General features: G+C 35.1%; 1 protein-coding gene across 1 annotated transcript; it reads right to left on the bottom strand.

Annotated features, from left to right (window-relative positions):
* Positions 1-3,707: 3,707 nt before the first annotated feature.
* Positions 3,708-18,574, bottom strand: nfatc4 (nuclear factor of activated T cells 4). The gene is made up of 12 exons (XM_055058398.1): positions 18,425-18,574; positions 16,766-17,293; positions 15,557-15,732; positions 14,408-14,570; positions 13,386-13,486; positions 12,387-12,488; positions 11,176-11,363; positions 10,950-11,090; positions 10,183-10,238; positions 8,107-8,233; positions 5,048-5,704; positions 3,708-3,973 (listed from the first exon to the last, which is right to left on the bottom strand). Exons 1-12 carry the CDS (start codon positions 18,503-18,505, stop codon positions 3,912-3,914), a joined length of 2,382 nt encoding a protein of 793 aa, XP_054914373.1. The 5' UTR covers positions 18,506-18,574; the 3' UTR covers positions 3,708-3,911.
* Between the last annotated feature and the right edge of the window lie 7,025 nt (positions 18,575-25,599).

Raw genomic sequence — 25,599 nt, forward strand, 5'->3', positions numbered from 1 at the left:
GTTATCTTAGAAAAAACATGGACATTTCTGAGTTTGAAAAGTCAAAAATTTGCTAGAAAAAACTCATAGTTTGGAATTAAACTGAGATAATAGAAAAAACAGGGAAATTTCTAATTTCAGACACTTAAAAATGAACTATAAAAAAACTCCTACATTTTTAGATTAAATTTTCTAGAATAAACATGGAAATGTCTGGTTTTTGAAAAGTCAAAGATTTCAACTCCAATGTGTCTAATTATCTGGAAACTAGACCAAAAATATTTTGCAGTGCATGTATGGTGGAGGTAGCATCATGCAGTGGGATTGATGCTTGAAGGATTATTTTCCTTTATCTTTGGTGGTGCTACGTTGTTAAAGGACCTTTAACCACATGACTGTGAGATCATTTTCCTTCCCTTTTCTCTGCCTTAAATCAATAATTTAGTGAATGATTTGACAACACAATAACAAGGAATGAACGTCACATTGTCAATCAAAACAAACTGGTCTAGTCAAAGTAAATGTCATGCTTTAGGGTCTGAAGTTAGGAAAAATGTTCACCTTTCTTTGCTCCTTATCTGCCCGTAATCTTTTCAGCCTCTGAGAAATCACAATAATAATTTAAGTTGGGCGCAGCCTTCCCACTCACTCCCAGTAAGCAGATTAATTCAAAACCAGTAACCAGATTCATTTCCAGGTATTAATCTGGTTAATGATAACAGTTAAAACATAAACAAAACATTGCAAAATTACTCAGTACAAGTAAAATTTCAGCAAGATATAAGAGCTTATTTTAAGTAAATAATTCCTTAATATCCATTTTTTTAAAGTTCTTGTTCCTCAGGCAGATTATTTCACTTGTAACCAGACATTTTTCCCATGTTATGAGTGAAATAGCCCAAAATTTATCTTCAATATTTTTGCAAAGTACAAATAAAAGAAGCTTTGCGTGATGTTTGAAGCTATACCGCCCCCTAGTGGAACCTGAAGTTATTTCATGCAAATCTGATAAAAATGCCAGGAATTTTCCCAAAATAAAAATGTAAAACGTCTTATTTGTTTTCATTCAGACAGACATTCTTGTAATCCAGGCTGGTATTTTTTTAGTATGTTTATCAAACACAATTTACAAAGTTTATGCAAAAGTCTGGTTGGTTGGGGGCAAAAGTGATGATAGGTGGTGCTGTGACTCTAATATTGCTGTTTTCTAACTCTAATTATGACACAAAGTATTAAAAAGTTATACACATGTTTGAGCCTTTTACATAGAAAATAGAATGAAAGAACAAATAAATCAATGAGGAAATAATCAGTTGCAGTATAAGATGTATAAAAATATAATTAAAATCAGGATATAAAAAGAGAATCAAAAATAAACATGAGAATACTTCTGTAATATTCTATCATTAAAAAAAACAAAATTCTTCAAATTAATTTATCTATCTCTATCAAGTTTCAGCTCTGCATGTTTTTCTTTGGACATTTTTACATCTTCATTAGATAACAAAGTGCAGAAAATGTACAAGTTGGGTTTTCCATCTCACTTGAGGCAACGCACTGGGTGTGTGGGTAACCTTTGAACCCTCCAGCAGGCGTCACGCCTTACTTATATAGTCATGCTGGATCTGGATTATTTCAGAAACGCATCATCTCTCAACACAATCTGCTGCTAACCTGACACTATTCTACAAAAGTACACTGTAAAACACTAAATTTGACAAAGTGGCAAGTTTCAGCACAATGTAGAAATTTATTTTAAGTCAATAATTTAAAAATATTGATGAGAATGTACTAGGTTATTTAACTTAACTTAGAAAAATGTCTTGTTAGAAGTGAAATAATCTGCCAGTGTGACAAGTACTTTTTCACAAGGAATTATTAACTAAAAAGAAGCTCCAATATTTCACTGAAAAGTTACTTGTAGGGCAGTTGTGCCTTATTTCAAACATACTAAGATGCTTGCACTAGAAACTAGACCAAAAATACATGGTGAGATTTTGTGATTTGCAGTGTAGAAGGGCTCAGACTCATAAAAAGGCAGAGAATCCAATTTCTAGTCCAAGTAATAATCTTAATTTGAACTTAATTTGGTCAGCTGAAGGGAAAAACAGAGTGTCCATGATGTTGCTCAAGTGCAAGGCAACACTTTACTGTACAGTGATGTAAGTTGCTATGACAAGGCATTAATTTTAGTTTATTTGTTTTGCAAAAAATGTTGATCTCAGTTACACTTGGCTCAATAAAGGATAATAAACGTATCACAAATACTGTACTGGTAAGAGATCTATTTTTCTATCCAAATAAAAAAGAGAAACTGCATAAAATGCTTTTTGATGTCAAACAGTCTGAAAACTTCTCTTTACACATAATGGACTCAGAAATCTACAAAAATCCAGTTAAATTAAAAGAAAAAAGATACATTTTAAACATTTTTTGACTTTTGTTGACACCAAATCACATTTTCATGTTTTCTACTGCTTACAAATTTATTTTTCCCCTTTTATCCTTTTTTTTCTTTTAAAGAAACTTGAAAAATGGTAGAAAATGATGTGTATCGAAAGAAAATACAAGACAGGATTTTGTTTTTCCATTATATCTGGTTATCCAAACATTTCAAGCACTCTTTTAAAGCTGAGTAGACTGAAATTTGGTTTGCTTTAATTTAATGTCAGACTGGCCTTGCTTGGGTATTTTTAGAGTGGGAAAGTATGCCTAAAAAGACAAACATGTAAAATTGATGCAAGTAGTCCGGATGTGTTCTTTTACAAACTCCCGGCCCAAAAAACTGCATCATAGTTTATGTTCAAATATAAGGGAGCTTCACATTTTTAACAACATTTTGGGTTAATTTTTATTTTTAATTAGCTTCTTATGCTAAAGTGAAAGCACCATACTGGACAAAGGTTCGAATCGGCAACCCGTTTCTGTAGTTCCAAGATCTTTCAGTGCCTCACAGAAAAATAACTAGAGTTTAAATCCATAATTTAACAATTCACTTTCACAGCGTTGGTCAGGACCCAAGCAGCAGCATTTTGGATGAAAAAAATATGAGCCAAAGTTGGAAAAGTAAGTCAGTGGGTCGTTGAAATTTCAGTATGGTTATGATGAAAAGGTCACTTCTAACTAAATTCAAACTAAATTTCTTTCTAGTTGCTTTTTACAATTCCGATTTTAAACATTTGCATCCATCTTTAATGCAGCAGATGCTTTTTAAATTTTCAAAAGCAGACAGCAGAATATAGGACTTTTAGTTCGACTGCAGAATTGTAAAATTTGGAAAGTAACTACTTTTTTGAAAACCATTTCAGCTTGTTCACTTCAACAGAAACAAGCTATGGTTTTAACATCTTGAAGCACATTTGGACTGATTTAGAGAATCAGTTCATGTTAACTGGTTAGCTTAAAAAAACCTATATATGTATTTATATACATATATGTATATGCTACACAGTTTCAGCAGCTATTAACTGCACAAAAACCTTGTACTGACTGCTATTTGGCGACATTGGGTCTTAAATTGTGCAACTGAGAAAAAGTTTGCGGAATAGTCATCTTTGGTTAATTAAAAGATTTTTGTGCAGTTAATAGTTGCTATAAACTTTGTGGCCCCAATATAATTAATTCATTACATTTTTTTCAACAATAATTATTTCCGCTTTCATTCTTTCAAGTCTGTTTGTTTCAGGCTACAAATAAACATTCAAAAGAGACACCAGACTCACACAGCGTAGTTTCTTATATAATTTATTTTGGCAGATATTTTAAAACATCAGTTTTCTTTTTATAAAACAGTGGTTGGAATAAAATTGCATACATTTCCCACCAGATTCCCCTGTCACTTATGTGCTACTGCAGATATCCCAACTTAATACCAAGTGCAAAGGGAATTTAAAAAGATGCTGAACATCAAGTCGGGTTCATCACCAGCTGGACTAGTTGTTCATGTGCGAGCCTGACTGGTAGGCCTGGATGTCCTCCCCAATGAACTCTGACACTATGGAGGAGACAGAATAAGAGAGGTAAATGACAATCTGAATTGTGTGTAACAAATGTTACAATTTTGGTTCCAAATCAAACCGAGTCTACCCGACTATCAGGCGATAAAACATCCTAAAAGAGGGGTATAAAATTCATTTTCACTTTGGCCCAAAACGAGATGTTCCAAAGGGCGGGTTGAGTCGGCATGTACAGATAAAAACCATTAAAAAACTGTTAAAATAGCAATAAATAGCTCCGTCTGCATCTGACGAATACAATGGTGCATTAGGGTCATTGATGATAGAGAAAAAAAAAAGTACATTTTTGTCAAAAATTTAGGCGGAAATTTTGAGATTAATCTCAGTAATTTTACTTTTGTTTGTTTTCTGTATGTGTTGTCAAAACGTTATGGTACCTTTTTGAGGTTGATTGTTTATATTAATGATTAAAAAAAACTGGTTAGGTATTGTAACCCCAGATTATGTGAGTTCAGGCCAAATAGAACTACGTATATCTAGTATGGAGCCCCCTTGTGGTCATGTGGGATTTTATTTTTTCTTTTGCGTCCTCTCCCAATAATGTACTGATCAGTTCATGCGGCATAACTGAATACTGAAAGACTTTGTTACGCCGTCCACCATATTTTCTGCTATAATAAAAGGTTTTAGTAGGTTTTAAACATTTAAAGAGCTTTAGCTCCTGGGTTTTTTATGGTCAGAAATTATTAGCAGGCTTAAGCTAGAGCTATCTGTATCAGAGCTTTAGCTCTTTAAATGTGAACATATTTGCAATTTTAAATCAACATTTGTGACTGTATACAAAACAGATTAGGGCGTATTAGCCAATTCATTGTGAGGAAACACAAAATAATCTTTCCCCATGTCCACTAGGTGGCGCCATATTCTAGTGACCAAACACATAAATAAATATTTTAGCTCATTTTTCATGTAATACCTATATGTAGCTGAATGGACTACATCGATGTTAGTCGACATGATTGTGATGCTACAGATGCTACTTTCAGCAACAGTAGCCCTTATTCTGGTCAGATCTTCAGAAATGTTCTAGTTGTCTCTTATAATTGCCTCACCTTCTTCGAAGGTAATGTGGTGCATAGAGGCCGAGCTGGTAAACTCCAGTGGACACTCCTGGTTTTTGGCGTCCCCCTCTCCCCCGTGACTCGTACCCAGCATCCTTCCCTGAGGTTCCCAGCCCTCGTAGTGGGAGTACGGCGCTGGACAGACGTCCTGGTAAGGGTTGGACGGAGGCGAGGGACACAGCTCCTGAGGATAGGCGGAGTACTGCGGGAAAGGAGAGGTGGGGATGGGTGGCAGCGGGGAGTTGGCGAGGGGGCTTTCGGTGGGGAACGGGCTGAGAGAGGAGGAGTGGGACGGAGAGGGCGAAGAGGACAGGTAGGGGGAGTCCAGCCATGGGGAAGGAGACGGGGACGGAGGCTGAGGACCGCGGGGATACAGAGGGGGGAGCAGTTCGGTGAAGCCCAGCTCTAGGTTCTCAAAGCTGGGGTTACGCTCGGACAGGGGCGGCCTGGACCCGCCTGGCTCCTCCACGGCGCTGTCGGGTTTGGGGCAGTACTCCTCTTGGTAGGGGTAGGGGGGAAGGTGGAAGCCGAGGCCGCGGTCGTCAGACACGTGGAAGCCTCTGTCCATTCTGAGCGGACCCACAGTTACCCCGTCCAGAGGGGGAACAGAGGGACGGGACAGCAAAGGATCCTCTTCTTTAAACATAACTGAGAGGAAAACAGTTATCTAGTTTACATAATATTTCTAGTTATCCTGGGTTTTTTATGGTCAGAAATTATTAGCAGGCTTAAGCTAGAGCTATCTGTATCAGTCCCCATATTGATAAAAAAATAGATGTGACAATGCGCCCAATCTATTTAGATTCATTCAGCCTAATTCTATACTTTCTGCTCTGATCGAACTGAAGTTTTATTGTTTATTTGACTTTTTCTTACCTTATAAGTCCTAGCTGCACTTTCTGAACAATTTGAAAGAAGGTTTGTTTTATTTTATTTTTTACAGGTTTAACCAAGGTAGTCAACCTATTGCTATTGTCAATTTCAGTTTCTTAACAGCCATGTTACATTGGCCAATTTAATCTCCTAATTTCACTAGCTGAAGAAATTACTGTTGTAAATGGCTGCAAACAGATCCACAACCTTACATCTTTGAGAAGCAGAAGTGGAGCCTCCTGCACAACCAACAGGAATGCAGAAAGTGGTTTCTGGATGGTAAGTCAACAGCAAAACACTTGTCTTTAAGAGCAGCCATTGGACGGCACATAAACCAGTAAAACCAACTGGGCAAACACTCTGGTTGCTAGGTAACAGAGCTGGGCTTAGCTGGGGTTGCTAGGTAACAGCACAGCGCCTGTCAAATGTGACTCAACGCCAGAAAGAAGTCAGGAATAAAATCATTAACTTATTGCCAACAAATGGCTTCATCTTTTTTTAAAGCATTTTTAGAAGCAGCTGAGTAAAAAAACATGGAAAAAGTGAATTTTCCTTTAAAATTTAGTAACATATATGCTGTTATCAACCTGGTTTAAAAGCAAATGTAACATATAAGACATAAAGTTAACACACACTTTATCAGTTTTATTAATCTACATGGCTGCAAATAAATCTCAAATATGTAGAATGAGGTAAAGATTGCAATCATTAAACTTGAAAAACTCAAATTTCTACCGCATAGAAACAGGAGAAGCGAAGCATGATAATTGCCTTGTATGTTGTTAAAAACATACAAATTGTAATGAGAGAAAACAGGAATATAAAAGTTACACATTTAGCTATTTTCTGCAAGAACTGCACAAACATAGGAGATGTTCGATTATGTCCCCAACAAACTGAACCAACAAATAAACCTATTTTCACCCCTCGTTAAAGTGTGTAAAAAGTCAATGTAAGTTCATCTTTTGTTGAAAAATATTACATTTTCTTATTAAATTATCAGTGCTTTGCACTCCTAACCATTCCTGCATCAACTTTTTAATATGTTTTACTATTCCAGGAACTTTTAACAAAGTAAATCAACCATAGAAAAAGACCTAATTTTATCTTGCCAGCACACATTAAGCAGGAGGCAGCGTTCCTACAAATCTCCCATTTTAAAACTCCAGACTTTTCCTGCCAGCATCTGGAAAAATTTAAATCAGGAAACATCTTTAACAATTGGAGAAATCTGGGCTGGTTCATTCTAAATTTAAAACAGATTCTTCTAATCAATTGATGCTTTGACATCTATTTGAACTCAGTTCAAGAACTTTGAGTGCAGCTGATGTAAAAGAATCTGGAGGCCAGAAAGGATGTGACGTGATGTTTGAGTGACTGAAACTCACGAACAAACAAGATCAATAAGATGGAGAAAAAAAAGTTCTGATGAGACTTAAAATAAAGATCATCATGTAAAAACCCGAAAATTAGACTTTTCCATTTTAGGAAACTAAATATGTACACTCAGACTTTTTCCCATACTACATTTTCAGTTTTTCTCACTTATCCAGACTTGAACATAGATCTCTGTACAAAACATGTTCATTTAATTTTTTCCACAAAATAATTCTTAGATCACAAGATTTTCGATTGGTCATTTCTGCCTATTTAGAGCTGTTTAGGGCTTCCTGTCACTTTAAATTCAAATTAGGTGCTGGCCACGCCCACTAACTCAAAATTTACACTCGCATGTGAAAATGGATGCAGACAGATACGCAATTACACAACCATACATCTTTGAAAAGCAGAAGTGGGGCCTTCTGCACAATCAACAAGAATGCAACAAGTGGTTTCTGCATACAACCATTTATCTTTTCCAGCAGCCATTGTACAGTGGTAAAACCAGATGAAAACTCTGATTTGTTCAGTCAGTGTAATTAGGAAATTGAAACTGACAAAAAGAAACTGCAATAAATCTTCTTTCAAATGGTTTAGAAAGTGCAATTAGGAGTCATAACGGTAACAAAAAATAAATATTCCAGCATGACATTGCTCAGAGAAAAAAGCATAGAATTAGATTGGCCGTTGTGGATCAGACACATTGTCACCAATATGAAAATCGGATCAGTACCTCTCTACATGCTACTGCAAACATCAGGAGCATTAATGAAGTAATAAAGACGCGAGTCGCTCACCAGGAAGGAACTTGAAGCAGTGTGTGCTGCTCCGCTTCCTCTTCCCATTGGAGACGTACAGACTGACAGACACGGGCCGACTGACGGAGAGGTCGCTGTAGGCAGGAACCCTCACGCACAGCAAACACTGCAGCAACAAATACACGCATATATAGGTACGCATTATGATAGAATGCATTTACATTTGCTGTTCAAATATATAACTAATACAGAGAATAAATCTTAAATACATTGAATCAAAGTTTTAAAGTGTAAGATTAAAGCCTGAAGACAGTTGAAACCAGATATTTACATTCACTAGATAAAAAGACAGAAACATGTTTTATTCTTGCTGTCTGAAGTTAAATTAAACCAAACTTATTTTTGTTTTAGGTTATTTAGAATTTCCTAAATTATTTGTATTTGCTCATTTAGTGAGAATTTCTGTCAGAGATTTTTCTTGTAAGTTTCCACAAATTCAAAAGTTGACATTTGTACATACATTCGACTTCAGTTTATTCGGTGTATATAAATATTTGATTTCAACTGAGTATCCATGTATATAATTGAAACCAGATATTTACATACACTGAATAAACAGGAGCTACACTGAATAATGCAGGACAACTTTATATATATATATATATATATAATATATATATATATATATATATATATATATATATATATATATATATATATATATATATATATATATATATCAATCTTGAATATCTATCATTAAAAGCTAACAAAATATCATAAAAGTATAAACATTTTTGGGCATATACATCCTTTCTGTCTGCTTGGTATGTTTCCATTAGAGAGAAAAGAATGGACTGAAATGCGAGTGACTAATTTTTCAACAACATTTTGTTAATAGTTTTGCCTTTTTTACCCATTTAGTTCCAACAGATGTGGCGCTTTTAGCAAACAAAAGAACGAGTTTAACAAGCTAAACTGGGCACATTAGACTCCATCTTGGCAGAGTCTCAACCACTGAGGCTGTGCTGTGATTTAGTTTTATGGATCTGATTTAATGCTTTTCTACCTACTGCTTAATAGTTAAACCATTGTGTCAGACACAAATTTGCTGCTAAAAGCCGGTATGGGCACATGAAGAACTGAACCAGTAAAGAATGCATTTACATTCACTATTAAAAGTAACATGTGGTGTGGATTTTCTGCAAAATGTGGGTTAATCGAGAAAGATTATCAATAATATAGATACCAGATAAGTATCAGTATCAGATCAATGATAGTGTCAGTTTCCCTCTTGAAATTTACATTTTTGCATTTTAGTTTCTCAACTCAACCTCAAAAAATATGTTATTTATTAGTTATCAAATTATAGTTTTTGCACTTTACTAGAAAAAAATGCACACAAATTGTGTTAGTGTTTTATTCAAATATTTTGGAGACACTTTTAAACTTTGTCCAAATTCTCTCAAGGTAATTCAAATGAAAAACAACCAAAACACCCAAAAGTCAGAAGTTTGATTATATACCTTACTAACCACAAATAATGGCGTGACAATTTTCATACCAATGATTATTATTTTTAAGGGAATTTTGTTTATAGACACATTATAATCAATCTGGTTTTGGTTGTATTTGGTTTTTATTTTAATTTCATTTATTGTTTTGGTTGTCCATCTTTTATTTTGGATATATAAAATGTCTTCCAGTTCCAGTGTTTTTGTCACAAAACTAAAGATTATTGGTCTGGAACTTGCATGATAATGCCATTATCAACATATTACTTGAAAATGCTCACAAAAAAAACCATTTTATAATTTATTGCAATAATTACTGGATCAATTTATCACTATTTATGCGCTGCAAAGAGGATCAAAGTGGTAGCACTGCTGCCATGGAACAATAAAGTTCTGAGTTCATCACCCAGTCTGCAATTTTTCTGCAAAATGTTGGAAGCTAGCAATCAATCTGACCAACCTATGGGTATCAGATTGTCTTTTATTTACTATATCCACAGTTTTGTTGCTTATATTTAAGTCAATAATGACATAAATATAAAAGTATTCCCTGGGCAGATCATCGACAAACATTTAAACTGAGTGAGAGGCAAAAAAATACCTCATTGCTGTTGTCCCGGTCCACATGGGCCTCCTCCTCCCACTGTAGTTTCCCATCTGATGTGCCAGAGCAAAGAGAAACTTTATATATGGCAAAATACATTTAATTTAAAAAGCTTGACATTGATGAAAAAACAACAAAAATCAGAAACATAAAGTAGCATTGCTACATTATATTGATGTCCAGCTATATTTACCAATTAGATCAAACACCAAGTGTCACATTCAGCAATAATTGCAGAAATTCTAATTATTGAGAACTTTAAATAAATGATTTCAGGGTTTCTGAAGGTTTCATAAATACTTTTAAAGATATTTCTAAGACCACTTTAAGTTTAATCTACCACCAGTTTTACAAAAAAAAATTTAAAGAAAGAAGTAAGCGACAGAAGTGAGCAAATGTCCAGTCAACAGATGATAATTTACACCTAGCAGTGATAGACGCAGAAAAGCTAGCCAACTAGCTAAGGATTAGCAGCTAATTAGCGGTAGCCTCAATAAGCTTGATTCGCAGAACGTAATGAAAATGTTTGGGAGCAACTGAAACTTTTGCCTGACAGTCCGGCAAGAAAATAACATCTACATCGAATATTTGAGATTAAATAGTCCAGCCACGACATAATTTAAGATATGTGATTAGCTTGTTTAAGCTAACGTTAATACTAGCTTAACATTTGACTGTGTACAAAATAGACCAGGGTGTATTTGCTTATTTTATTTAATTGTTTTTGGACTCTACGTGATTTTGGGTTGGTGTCAACCTCATACCGGTGCCCCTCTCCATGAAGAGAACTCTGGAGATCGGCAGGAAGTTGCTCCCGCTCAGCAGCAGCTCCTCGCCTCCCTCCACGGAGCAGGACGTGACGCTAACGGACTCGATGACAGGAAGCTCCTGGGCCGACCGCTGAGCTGAAGCGATAAACGGACAAACGTTGGCCTCTCGTAGAATTACAACGAGGTTTTAAATTCAGTTAAACTTAATGCAGCGTCTTACAGCATTCAATGGGCAAAGAGGCGACCTGCAGAGCCAGGACGCGCCCTGGAGGGCCAACAGGGGGCGCTACAGGGAGGTGAGTACGAAACACCAGACGCACGCGAGTGTTTTTCCTTCCGACGTCCGTTTCGCCTTTTCGCAGCTCGATGTCGGAGTTTCTCAGTTTCAGAATCCCAGCGCAGTCGATGCTGAAAAACAAAATTGTTAAATGAAATTATGTTTTCTGAAGTAGAAGAAACCGCGACAATCTTATTTCATATGTAAGGAAATTCAGACAGAAGAAAAAACATAGGTTTTAAACTTTTACAATCATCTTTCTTCAAATGTGTACATTTGATGTTTTGGAATATCTTTGACTAATATTACAGTCAAAGAAAATATTCTTTGAAATTCTAATTATTTCAAAGAAAATATTCTTTGACTGTAATAGCCTTTCGAGAAAGATATTTTATACGTTTTCTTTTTTAAAACTCACAGAAGCAGCAGATTAAGTTTAAATGTCGAGCAGGAACACAAAAATCAGGCACTAAAATTTAGCTAAATTTGGGCAAATCAAGGCAGACATAAATATAGTTTTTAAGACTGAGAAGCGAAATGCAATTTTAAATGTGAAGTGAGAAGAACAGGCTATGCAAAACAACTTAGCCCTACATGGAAAAATAAGTGCACCCTTATTAAATAATACATAAGCTTTGATTGACCAGATTTTCTCACGTTGTCCACCTGCAGGCATTTATTCTGTATTAAAGATGTAGCAAACACTTTATAATCTACTTATATGCTCTCTAACCGAAGTCCTGCTGCTGTGTTCAGTCAGGCAAAATCAGAAACAATTAGCAAAACTCAAAACAAACTGAAATAAAGAGTGAAAAATCTGTTCCACATAATCACTTTCTGTGCAGAAAGACATGCAATAACAAATTATATCCTGTTTAGGGCAATATACTGTTGTAACAGATGGGGAGTTGGATATTAGCATTAGCTTCTGCTAAATACCATATTGGAATAGCACTTTAGCTTTAGCATAACTAATGCTAATGATTAGTGCTTTTGGGTTAGCGCAACTAGCTTTTCAGTTATCATGTGCACAACTGCTGACAGACATGAAGAATAAAGAAATCTTAAACATAACCTGCCTGACAACATGAAGTAGGCTTAAAGATTTTAAGTAGCAACACAAAACAGATCTGAAGGCTTCAGTTCCTACTCACAGGGCGGTCATGTTGTTCTCGGGGTTGAGGGGGATGTCCAGCAGTTTGGTTCCTGCCTGGACGCTTTCATGGCTGGCGGTGCCGACCATCTTCCCGGTCACCCTACACAAAGAGAAACATTTAAAATTAAGAGTCCACAAATGTTGGGTACATCAGCTTATCCAAGATATTTCAGTTATCTGTTTTCCTTTTAACATTCATTTGACAAATACCATCAAAACAAATGAAAATACTCCTTTTTATATATTTTGTATATGTGTTAGAGGAGAAAAAAAAACTAATTGAGACAAATAAAACAGTCAAGATTCAGTGAGAGGTATTGCTGATCACTGCAAAAACACAAAATCTTACTTGAAATGAAATAAAACTAACTTACAAATAAATTTGAAAACAATTGTAAATGTCTAGTATCACATATTCTTTAAAAAGTAAATTTCTTCATTACATTTGTGTGTTTATTCTGGCTTTCTAAACATTTGTAATCCAGCAAAAAAGTAAGTATAAGTATAAACAAACCGTACTAATTAGATGTTTAAAAAAATCTCAGATGAGCTTGAGTAGTAGCTGTGATGTCCTGAATAAATCCTGATATTATTTATCTGTCTGATTTTTGAATTCAGAGAAAAAATGGGAGGAGATATTTCCTGGAGGCAGAAAACGATTCGTTACACTGCATTTAAAGCCGCAGTTAGATGATGCATCTTGTGAGGAGTTTTAGATTTAATCCATTGAAAAAGAAGCATGGAGATAAATTAGTTCTTTCTGCTCCAGGGTTAAAATAGTTTCGGGTTTTTCATTATAGTTTAGTTTCATTTCATTGTGACTTTTTGTTTGTCCAGTGTGTTTGCTGGTTTTTAGTAGTTGAATATTGTTTAGGTTTAGCTTAGATTTTATTAGTTATAGTTTTTCTCCATCAAACACTGTTTTTGTTTCCTTCAGTTAGTGCCAGTGTGAGTTATTTGTTTGGTTTTAGTTCATTGCATTGACAGTGGTCTGTACCTGTGTATCTGGTAGAAAGGATGAGGTCTGATCGAGCGATCGTCGGCCGTTCCGACAAAAACCTGCAGCGACAGCGGCTTCCTGTCTGCGTAGCCGCACAGCTGGACACAGAAACAAACCACACTGTGACGAAAGCAGCAGGAGACGCAAGTGACTTTCCTTCATCACAAAACACTGAAAAAAATATGACTTCTGCTTAAATCAGGGGTGGCCAAAGTGGAGGCTGGGGCCATTTACGGTCCTGTATGTATTTCTGTGTGGACCACTGGCACAGTTTAAAGCAAATATAAAGGTTTTTTTTTTTTTCATTTCTTTTCATTTAGTTTGACAAATTTTGGATTTATAAGAAGAATGAAATGTTTGGTAATACATAAGCTTCTTATTCATTCTAAGTCTAAAGTTTTAATTCTTTGTTATTTTGTATAATTATAGAATTACAAACTCAGACAATTTTTATAATTTGCATCTTAAAAACCTTTTTGTTTTAGATGCAAAAATTTGATTTGTTGATATTTTGCGGGGCAGGGGGGGGAAATCTGAAAATAGAAAAAAATGAAAAAAAAAAAAAAGATTATAAAAAATAAAAAGTATGCTTTTTAGATAAGAAATAGATTTTTTATCTAAAAATGCCTATTACCCCTACATTTCTAAAAAAAAATATGACTATGTAAAAATATTTTTAAAATTTCTAAAAGATATAAACAAAATTTTAGATGCTAAAAAAGTAGGTTTTTTTAATCAAAATATCTTATTTAATATTCAAATGTATTTTATTTAAAGTAAATAAATTTACATAATAAGATAAATATACTTACACATTTAATAAAGTAAATTTCTGAAATCTACTGCATAAGATTTAATAAAGTGAATTTAATTTAATACATTATATATGAAATGTAAAGTTGATTTAATTATTTACTTTAGTCCCTCAGACAGTTTGGACCCTTTTGGTTTAAATAAAAGAAATTTGGAGTAAAATCCCGGTTAGACGGATTTTCTGCAGTGAAAAACGTCAGTCGCACCTTGACAACAGGATGTCCTGTTGGTGCGGCTTTGACGGCGCCTCTGCTGCCCTCCGTCTCGTAGTGGGCTCGATGGTGTGGCCGCGGTTGCACCTCGATGCGCAGCTCATACTGGTCAAACTGGGACGGGAGCGGCCAGTCAAGTGGAGGCAAAGCATTAGACCTAAAGGACAGGAGATTATTTTATAGCTGAGAAAAACATAGATAACAGCACAACAGACACCCAGTGTGAGACATATAGCAAATAAAACGATTTAAATTAGCACTGGTTGTTTCTGACCAATTTTATACCTCGGCATATTTTTACTCAAGTAAAAGTAAAAAGTAAATGTCCAGGAAATTTTTTGTTTTGGTAAAAAAAATTAATAAATAAATTATTTATACACTACTGGAGTAAATAAAAGTTTACTCAAGTAGTGAGTAACTGAACAAATTATGAGATGATCAGATGGACCAAAATGTAAAGTTAAGTGAAAATTTTGTTATTTTAAGGACAAAAAAATAACAAAATCAGGCAAAATAAAATTTTTGCAAATCAGTTTCTTTCAATAAAAAACTTCAGAAACTTTTAACAGAAACTGCAGGTGTGTGTGTCTGGTGAAGTTTTGGTTAAAACATGTTTGTCTTTCATTAATTGGGTAAAAATTTCAGGTATTTTACTCAAGCAAGAGTAGAAATAATGTTTCCCAAAAGAGAAACATTATTTCTTGCATTTTCTGAAGTAAATGCAAGGGAGTAAATGTAGCTAGTTGCTCAGTAAAAGGTGAGAAGTTTGACGGACAGACCAGCTAATTTAGTCTCATTTCAGACTGAAAAAAAATGCTATTGGCCAAAAAATCTGAATCGGCAAGTGAGGTTTTTTAGAGATCGGGCAGAACTCTGCAGTCGGTTCACCTCTAAAGATTATTGCAGCTTTAAGAGTGGGAACATGATTGTTTGCCCCGCCTGTCTCTTTGTTGCCCTCCGTTGGACTGGCAACCTTTCCAGGATTTATGGTTTTGTCTATTTGAGATCAAATTTCAATAATTCTGGAAACTCTAAAGCGAAGCAGGGTGGATGCACTTCTCAAGTGTCTTTGGTTGTTTTTCAGTTCGACTAGAGGACATCAGAATCCCTCACACCGTTTTTTACCATAAAATATGTTCTTGCCTGAAGAGAGGACTGTGGGCGCTGGCTCTGGTTCTGCCCCAGGCCAGGGCAGGAGGAACAGGGAGGTAGTCCATGCCCAGAGTCGGGGGCTCTCTCCTGGGCTGCTGGTTCTCCGGCAGCGGACAGGGGGAGCTTCGGCCCAGACCCGGCTCCTGGTCCACTTCTCTGGGAGACAACTGCAGCGAAACACGTCTCTGTTTAACAGCTGATTCAAATGCATTTACATTACAAATATGAGCAAATCTTTGCTTATATAAAAACACAATTACAGTGTTTCCCTTAAATGAGAAATTAAATCAAAATCAAACATGATTAAGGTTGTTCACACAATACGTCATTAAAAATAAGGGCAGGATGTAAACAGTTACATGAGATAAATTCATGTTTCAGTCATAGCCACAACAATTTCTGAATATTTTCTTGCAAATTTTTTTACTTTTGAAACTCAGAGTGAGTTTTATTTTATTTTTATTTTTTAAATTGCCATGTTTCCATTTCAATTTGTGCAATTTATGGTTAATGGAAACCCAGTTACTTACTTTGGAGTATTAGGACTGTTGTGGTTAGGAAGAATATAAAAGAAGCAAATTTCTGTCAAAAAACTCTGAAATTTATGGATAAATCTCAGAAAAGTTCTGAAAAAAACAAGTTTCTGAGTTTGAGAAATAAAAAAAAACAAAAAATTTTTTTAGATTAATCTCAGAAAAAAACATGGAAGTCTCTGAATTTAAATAATCAAAAATTTGCTAGAAAAAAATAATAAATTTTTAGATCAACCAGAGTTTTAAAAGTGAAAAAATGTTAACTTTTTATACTCACACAATTTAAATTTTTTTCTCAAAAAATCGGAGATTAATCTGAGTTTTTTCAGAAAATTTTTTGATTTCTCAATCAATTATTTTGATTGAAAAATCAATGATTCTCTGATTAATTGATTTCAGAAAAATGATTCCCTGAGCTTGAAAAAGAATGAAGAAGATTGATCTAAAAGAAAATTTTTATTTATTTGGGCAGAAATTTACTTCTTTTTTTTCTCTTTATCTTTATCTGGAACAAGAAACCTTTTAGTTTAGTAAAAAAAAATGTTATTTCAAAACTGAATTGTTTGCATAAGGCAAATTTGCTTTCATAATTTAAATTTACACATTTTTGTGGCTGATGGAAATGCGGCCACATGTTTTTCTCAAATGAACAAGCCAGGACTTCCACCTGCTCCAGGGACGTCTTCCTGGTTTTCTGCGGGATGTTGAGCTCGCAGCTTCCGGGCAGCGCCTGCGACTGCGAGGCGGACTCTCCGCCCTCCAGGTTGCATCCCTGCAGGTCCTCCGAGTAGCTGCTCCTCCGCGAGATGCAGGGAGACGCCAGAGGAGAGTTCCTGCGCTTCTTTCCTCCTGGGGAAGTGGGCCTGGAGGACGGGGACAGTCCGAAACCAACGTTGGCCTCATTGAGCTCCTCTTCCTCCACCAGCAAGGAGTCGCAGCTGGAGGCGGGGCTGAGCCAGCCGCGGGACGACGGGCTGGAGGCGGGGCTGGGGCTGAGGGAGCCAGGGAACCGGTCGCGGTAGGAGAAAGGGTCCAGAAGGGGGAGGTAGAGGCGCTCCCTGTCCCAGCCGCCGCTGCCGCCGCCGCCGCCGCTGCCCATGTCCCAGTAGCTGGGGACGGGCTGCGCCGGGTCATCCTCCGGGGAGATGGTGGTGATTTGAATGCTGGGGCACTCAACCACACAGGACTCTGACACCTGGAGGAATAGAGAAATAAATGTTTTAGAAATTTAAAAATAAAATTGTAGAAATATAACTTGCATCAGAGTTCAAGATATATGGTTCAGGATATGGCATGAGTAAAAAAACACCCAAAAAAAAATAAAGACAGAAAATATTGTGTGCTAACGAATGAATATTATTAACCGTGTGTGTGAGAGAGTGTGTAAACAATGATGGCGGAGGCATGATGCCATGTACCAGTGCTCATTTTAGAATATTATTTTGCATTGAAAACTGAAATGTGTTCTCCTATAAGCTTCCTTCAATATAATTAAAAAAAAAGTCATAAGAATGAAGCTAGACAGCATTCACAACTCATCAGTTATGCCTATTTTGAGTTGTTTTAGAGCCTCATGTCACTTTAAATCCAAATAAGCTCCTGCTGGCCACCCCCACCCCCCAACTCAACATTTACAATCGCACATGAAAATGGCTGCAAACAGATGTGCAATTACATGTTTGAAAAGCAGAAGTAGAGCCTCCAGCACAACCAACAAGAATGTAAGAAGTGGTTTCTGAATGGCACGTCGATGACAAAACACTCGTCTTTTCCAGCAGCCATTATTCAGCAAAAACAGTAGAAAGACCTGGAACTCTGCTCCGGTTGCTAGGTGACAGGGCTGAAGTTCCGCTTGGGTTGCCAGGTGACCGGGAAGCTTTTGAAACGACTCATTTTCCAAACACCAACAGTCGTCAACTTATTACAAAAAAACCAAAAAGAAGATTTGATGTTTTTTGGGGGGTTTCTTTTAAAGCGCTTGGACTGTTTTTAGAAGCAGTAGAAATCCAAATAGAAATATTAAAACTTGCAAAAAGTAAATAACAGGACCCGTATCATCCAAGGTGGGGCGGAGCCGTACTTTCAAGCTGAGTTCGGTGACATTTGACCCTAAAATCTACTGCAAACCAGGCGACATTTTTCCAATCTGGAACTGGCTATTTTTGAAAAGACTGCAAACATTTTAGCCTTAGTTTTCTATTCTCAGCTATAAATCTCAATAAAAATGAGACAAAATTCTTTAAACAAGGTGTGGAGTAGGAGTCCAACAGAAAGCAAACCAGTTAAAAAGTTTAGTTCAGTGACTCATGAACTGTTTTCGTCTCACCTGAACGGAGCGGGCCGGCAGGCTCTCATAAGTGCCGCTGAACTCTCTGACTGCAGCCCGTCTGGGAGGTGGCGAATGCATCCCTGCCCTCTGATTGGACGAGGGCGGCGGGCTGGGGATGTTGATTGAGTGTCCTGCATGAGCGATGGCTAAGTTGTTGTCTGTACCTGAACGAAACAAAAAAGAAAGTGATCTGTGAGGTTGAATATAAGAAAAAATGTGGTTTGGAAGACCATAAGTGACGAAATTAAATACATGTGATCAGGGCCGGCCAAAGGCTTTCTGGGACCCTGAGCAGATCCTGATTTGGGGGCCACTTCTACCAACATGCCAACATCATATTACTACTATTATTAGTGTCATTTGTAATTAGCTTACAACATATCAGTGTTATTATGGCTATTTATTTTCACCCTGAAGGAAAGACACTAATTAATTAGCATTTTGAAATGCAAAGTGATATTTAAGTGTGGCATATTAATTTAACAATTTAAAAGTTACACTGAATTTACTGTAAAGTTTAATGTTTTTTATTTTTTTTATTTTTAACAAATGTGTCAAATGAATGAAACACTACAAAATAAAATCAAAGATGCTGTTGGGAGCCCCCTAGTGGTGCCGGGGCCTCAACCAGCTGCCTTGGAGCAATATGTGACCGACGGAGTGACTGAAAGAAAATTAACTGTGAGGCTCATATATATGGGTAAAAATATGGTTTGGAGGACAAAAAGTGACGAAAATAAATGTATCCTTAAATAAGTAATTAAATGTTCCATTAAATACATAAATGTCTAATTGAATGTTTAAATCATTTACTTGGAAGACAATTTAATTTTTTTAGTTGTTGATACAAAAAATGGAAACTTTTTGTAAGTGAAGCAGAAAAATAATTAAATACAGATTTAATTATTCTTTGGTTAATTCAAAGGGGCGGGGTTGTGGGCGGGGCTTATTACTATCAGTTAAACGCCACGAGTTTTAGAATCGATTCTTCAACTTCTTTCTGCTACATCGTCTGGAAGACAGTTTCCTGCTCCTATGTTGTTTCTAATTGTAAAACTTTTCCAAAATCTTTTAAAAAATTTTAAAAGATTTTCAAAGAATCAAGCTAAGCTAACCGAGCTGAACAGTGTTAGCCCTGCCCCTCGACTTTAATTATATGTTTGCATTTAGTGATTTATTGACATATTTAATTAATTTATTGTGTATTAAATGTATTAAAAATTTATTTTTTTAATGGTAAATTCAATGATTATTAAACTTTGTCACTAAAGGCCCTCCACATGTTTACAGACATTTTTTGTTTTACTTTTCACTGGGAATAAAACTGAATATTAATTTAGTCTGTGATCTTTTGCGACATGTGTATTTTCTATTTTTTCTCGAAACCTCAGTCTGCATAATTGTTGGTTTACTTTTGTTGTTTTGGTTTGATATTATTTAAAAATGGATGCATTAAATTTCAATTCAACTCTTGTATACAAAATTACTGATGTAATTAAGATTAATTTTTCTACATGAACATGCCTTTATCATTTATTACGCATTAGTTTTCCTCAATTTGCAGTAATTGTTGTCGTATGGAAAACACACCCGCTGGGGCTTTTTAAAGCAAGCCAACAAAAGCAGTGGACCAAACTGTTTAGCCTGTTTTATTACAATTATATCAATCTCATGGGCTGGATTTATTTATTTTTATTAAGATAACACAGCTGATTTTCCTGTGATAACAGGTCAATTAATCCTTTTATAGATTAAGAAAGTTAGCCTGTAACACTCAAGTGGGGTTCATTCCAGTTATTTTTGATTTTACTGCAGTTTTTATTAGAACAACATGATCTTATAAGATATTCAAAGACAGATGAAGGACTACCTAAACCTTTCTAATTGAACCACCATCTGGTGAAATAAACATCAGTATAATGACATAAACCAAACAATTGCCAGGACAAAATGAGTTTTTCAACCTTGTGGTTTATGCTGAGAAGTTATTTTTTTAAAAAGAAAAAAATTAAGCTTTTTAAAATAAACACTGCAATCATATTTTACTTTCAATAAACATTTTTTTAAAGTTTGTAAAGACTTTTTTAGTATTATTTGCACATGAACGGCTGTGTGTGGGTTTCTGAACCCTGACCTATTTGTTTTGTCTACATGCTTTGTGCATTGTTATGGTCTTTCCTTTGCTGGATGCTGAGGAAAAGCAGTGAAACAAACTGCTTCCAAGATGAAATACTGGATATTTAGTCGTGATTGATGCATTTTCTTAACACAAACCTTTTGGTCTCGGGACACAAATGAACTGTTTGGGTTTTGTAAGTGTAAATAAGAAGCTTCTTCTTTCAAAGAAAACATTCTGGCCAGAATAAAAAGTTATTAAACAATGTTTTTTTGGTGAAACCAAATACACAAAAACAACAAAAAGCATCACCAACAAAACATCAAAACTCACAAGAAAGCACGGTGGTGGTGCCATCATGATGTGGGGATGCGTTTCTGTGTTTTTATCGAGGTGAATGAAAATTTGAAAACAGTAACAGAACATGACTATGAATTTACCCCCTTCAACTTTTTCAAATCGAACATTTTGTGCTGCAAATTGTTTTGTTTGTGCTGCTGTACTTTAAAACGTATTAACAAATGTTTCGATGTTTGGAGGCTATCAACGGTCAACTGGCCAGTCCACATTTACAAAACCAAATGAAATATGAGGTCAGTCAATATAAGATAATTTACATCAATTTTGTTTGATTTTCTTAATGTGGGACGGTGTATTTCTGACGCGTAATATTTTTAAAATGATTGCAGCACAAACAAAAAAAGATTTCTGCTCAAACGTTTGACACCAATTTAGTTTAATTTGGAAAATATTACTTCAGCAGTCAAACTTCACACCTTTTTTAATATTCTTTATTGATTTTTTTAGCAGAGTTGTGCAGGGTAAATACTAAAATAAAACTAAACACTTTAGTGAGGATGTGTGCAATTTTATAAGCTACTATAGATTTTGGGGGGATTTAGATAACATAAAGGCCCAAGTTATATTTTCTATTAAAAATAGTATTTTTGAGCATCAACAAAATGGCATCACGACCAAAATGATGACGAACTCATCCGTTCCTCATTAACAGCTGCATACCAAGCTGCTAGTTTTTTATAACCGGCACTAAAAGACACTTTCTTATGCATGAAATCACCAAAGGTTTTTTCAGTTTCATTTCAAACAGCCACCCAAACAAGGCCACAGCCGCTTGGGGCCACATGTAATTTCCATCTTCCACACGGAGCATCGCAGCGGTTTTCCTGTAATGAGCGAGGCTCCATCTGATCATTGTTGTGCAATGATGGTGGTGAGCCATGCAGGCAAATTTTGGGCAACGTGGACACACAACTGAAACCGCCAACAAATTACGAGTTAGGATTTTTTTAAAAAAGAAAAAGAAAGAAATCTCTTCAAATGTTTCCTGGCAAAAGAAATATTTCCAAGTGATTAAAGCTGCTGTACTCAGGCAACGTTTTGTTTTAGATCTGGGCGTATGTGTGTGTGCAGACCAGTAAAGTTTATGAGCCTCGAAAGCTTACCTAACACTTATTGAACACAGTAAAAAAGCTATTCTAAGTACAAAAGATCTTAATAACTGATTTTTTTTAAAGCCGTGTATACCTCCAACCTGAGAGTTACAGCCCCTTTGAGAGATCACAAAGTATGAGATATTTAAAAAAACATCAGGCCAGGATTTGTGCAATGAACCCCTAAAATGCATGAAAACTGTGGCATTGACAAAAATGCAGTGAGGACTTTTCAGAAATCAAGTTTTTAGATGTAAAATATCATAAAAGGAGGAGATAAACAAATGAAAGTTTGACGTTTGAGAAATAAATGATCCAGATGCACCAATCAATCAACTCGAGATCCATCACCTTCCTCACATTTCCATTTGTTTCACTCACACCCACACTGGTATTTATGTGTGGCACCAATCCCTGAACAAGAAAAAGATCAAATAGATACAAAGTACCAAAATAAGGGAACAAAACTGGATGACATCAATTGGTATGGTTTTTGGTGTTAGTACCAAAATACCAAAAAAAGTAGCAAAGAACAAAGAAATGAAGCAATTTTCTGTCTTTAAAATGCATCAGGCATGTATTGGTTACTTTGGTGCACTCTTCTTTCTCTGTTAGATTCAGATTTATACATGTCACTGTTCAATTCAGTCAAATTCAAAACTATTTCCTCTGTCCAAAGAAAATCTGCATCACATTTTAACCATTTTATATGTTATAATCTGTAGCTAAGAAGAAAACAATCAGAATCAGCAACAATTTGAACTTGGTGATGATCAGTGAAACTCCAGCAAATAGAGTAAATATTCTAATAAGATGCATTTTTATGCTTAAGAGCGTCAAAGTCTACCAAAGTACTTTGACTCAGTTTTTTATGTTTATTGAAAGTCACATCAGTGTTTAAGGAATATGATTTGATGCATAATTTAGTACAGAACTGCATAACTTTGTCAGATTGAAAACGACCACCTCTGTTAAAAAACATGTTGCTGTTTTATGTGTAACAGTCCTTAAGAAAAAAGGAATAAATTAACACTTAAAACCAGCAGATAAGAGCTCAAAAAATGAAAATTGTTATTGGACAGGAAAAGGTTCAATAACAAATTTATCTGGTTTTTTTACCTTTGTAGGAGGATGACTACAAATTTCAATACTTGAAATAAAATGTTATTTATAACTGTAGTGTCCAAAAGAGATTTGGTATTTCTCAAAACAATAATCTAATTTCCTCCATATTTATTCATCACAATCCAAATAGGAAATATAAATAATTTCGATTTTGTTTTTGCATATTTACTTTTTGGAATAGGATATTTTGTTTTATGCAGTTTTGCAGAAATTACACCTAAACTTGCATCTGCTGCTCAGTGACATCAAACATTTTCACATGAGCATACCAAAAGGAAATGGTGTAATCTAATAAAATATAATATTAAAATAATAATCTACTATTATAAAGACAGTATAAGCTCCATGTTTTTGCTGTGACTTAAATTGATTGTCATGTTTAATTGTGCAGCAGCTCATTTTTGTTTGAAGTCGGTTTGCATACTGTGTGGTGAGCAGATGCGTAGAGAGGATAAAGTAACGTATCGACCACAAACCTTTCATTCCTGTTTCATTCCCGACATCTAAGAGACTTTGCTCCATATGTGGAATAAATCTTTCTTTGAAGTGTGAATTCACTTGTTAAAATTTATTGGCAGGAGGAATAAACATGCTGAGATCTTGCATTAAAGATTTTTTGTACTTCAGGATCACGTGTTTTCTCGATAGAAAAGTGTTTCACTTCAAGATGTCTGCATCTTTGGTTGCTGATTTGGGGAAATAGCACTGATGGCTAATTTAAAGTTGAGCTGAAGTATGAAAAATGTGGCGTCATTAAATAATGAAATATGAGTTCTTTATGAGAAGTTTAAATATATTTTGCAAGAGTAGAGAAGAATAACGAACTTTAAACTTCTAAAACTTTAAACTTTTTAACTTAAATGAAGATTTTCTCTAATTAAAGTAACTTAAACAGATTAAGTTACTTTCTGGAGGCTATAACAAAGAAAAGAGAAACTTATTTGATAAAGGTATTAAGTTTTACTTCAAGAGAAAAACAAATGAATTAAATAATTATCTGTATTTATTCCTGCAAGATGACAGTGCTAAATACACAACCATGCAGATTCACAGAGTATCTGTCCCTAAATATTATTTGATATTTATATTTAAAAACCTGCATCAACATACACGCTTCAGCATAATGCAGGGATGTCCAAAGTGTGGCCCTGGGGCCATTTGCGGCCCTCTGGATGATTTTGTTTGGCTCCTCGTTCCACAATTGAACAATGGAGTGATTAATCCAAGATTTTTACAGACAAATAAAACATATTTTTTATTTAGCTACAAGATACGACTTTATTTTTCTTTTATTAACAATGTTTCTGATGTTATTTATTACATTTGAGTAAATCTGGCAAGTGCTGCTAAAACTTTGTTGCCAAAAGAAAAACTTTTGGAAGATATTTACTTATTATTTAATGCAGCAACTGTGCCAGACACTATTTGTATAACAATTAGACTATTTTGCTTTTTTAAAAATATCACCTATTTAGCATATTATTGGAGAGATAAAAAAAACAGCAAATGTTTTCAGAAATAAATCTTTTCAGTTTTGATTTTAAAAGAAAGTGCCGCTGTCCAAATGGCAAAAAGTTTGGTCAGCCCTGGTGTAAACCATTTAGAAACAAAAAGTAATTGAAGATTTTGTTTTGATGTATCAAAAAATAATAATAAAAAAATTTTCTTCCTGATCAGAGTAGAAGAGTACACTGTAAAAAAAAGGTGTAGGTTTTACAGGAAAAATCTGGCAGCTGTGGTTAAAAGGATTTCCTGTAAAACTGACATTAAGTATCAAACTCTACTAAAAAATAATATGCAGATTAATTTTCAGTGATTTAAATCACAGCTGATTTACATTACTAAACTTTTAAGTCTACAAAAAATGCATGTTAATTTTACATTATTTATTTTATATTTTCAAATACAAAATAAAACTGTAGTTTTTCTACTGCCAGAATAATTTTCAATTTTTACCATATTTGTAGTTTTAACAAATTTGATTATGCTCATGTCTTATTGCTGTAAAAACAACAAAAACATTTTGTTTCAAAAGTTTCTGTGAAATAAACAAAAACATTTATGTTTTTTACTTTATAATTTTTTTGATTTTACATAGTTTTTGCGTAAATTCCACAGCCATTTTTTACAGTGTACCTTAAAACAAAGCAGGTGACTTCTTGATCTTTGGCCAGTGGATCATTTTCATCATTAATCTTTTGGGATTTGGTTCTGTTTTGGGAAATATTTAACGTTAAAATAATTCACTTGCTCCATTTTCAGCAGATGTAGTTTGAGTTGAAGTAGGAATACAGTGGATTCAATAAATCGAGGTTATGTTTAATTATAATTATTATTTTCTCTTTTTGACAATGTGTCCCACTCCATGCCATAACCTGCTGCTGAACTGCAGGTTATGGCAGTTTGTCACTTCTTTAGTGACAAACTGCTGCATCCTTGGTGGACAAAAGAGCCTAAACAAAGATCCTTTCTCCCAGAAG

The sequence above is a fragment of the Poeciliopsis prolifica genome, unplaced genomic scaffold (genome assembly GCF_027474105.1).
Source record: "Poeciliopsis prolifica strain line A6 unplaced genomic scaffold, Auburn_PproV2 SCAFFOLD050, whole genome shotgun sequence".
Taxonomy (NCBI): domain Eukaryota; kingdom Metazoa; phylum Chordata; class Actinopteri; order Cyprinodontiformes; family Poeciliidae; genus Poeciliopsis; species Poeciliopsis prolifica.

Excerpts from the sequence above, each read along its gene's own strand:
- nfatc4 (XM_055058398.1), bottom strand. The coding sequence starts at position 18,505 with ATGCATTCGCCACCTCCCAGACGGGCTGCAGTCAGAGAGTTCAGCGGC. Across the intron at positions 15,733-16,765 it reads GGAAGACGTCCCTGGAGCAG|TTGTCTCCCAGAGAAGTGGA; the intron begins GTGGAAGTCCTG and ends GTTTCGCTGCAG. Across the intron at positions 3,974-5,047 it reads CCACATTACCTTCGAAGAAG|TGTCAGAGTTCATTGGGGAG; the intron begins GTGAGGCAATTA and ends TCTCCTCCATAG.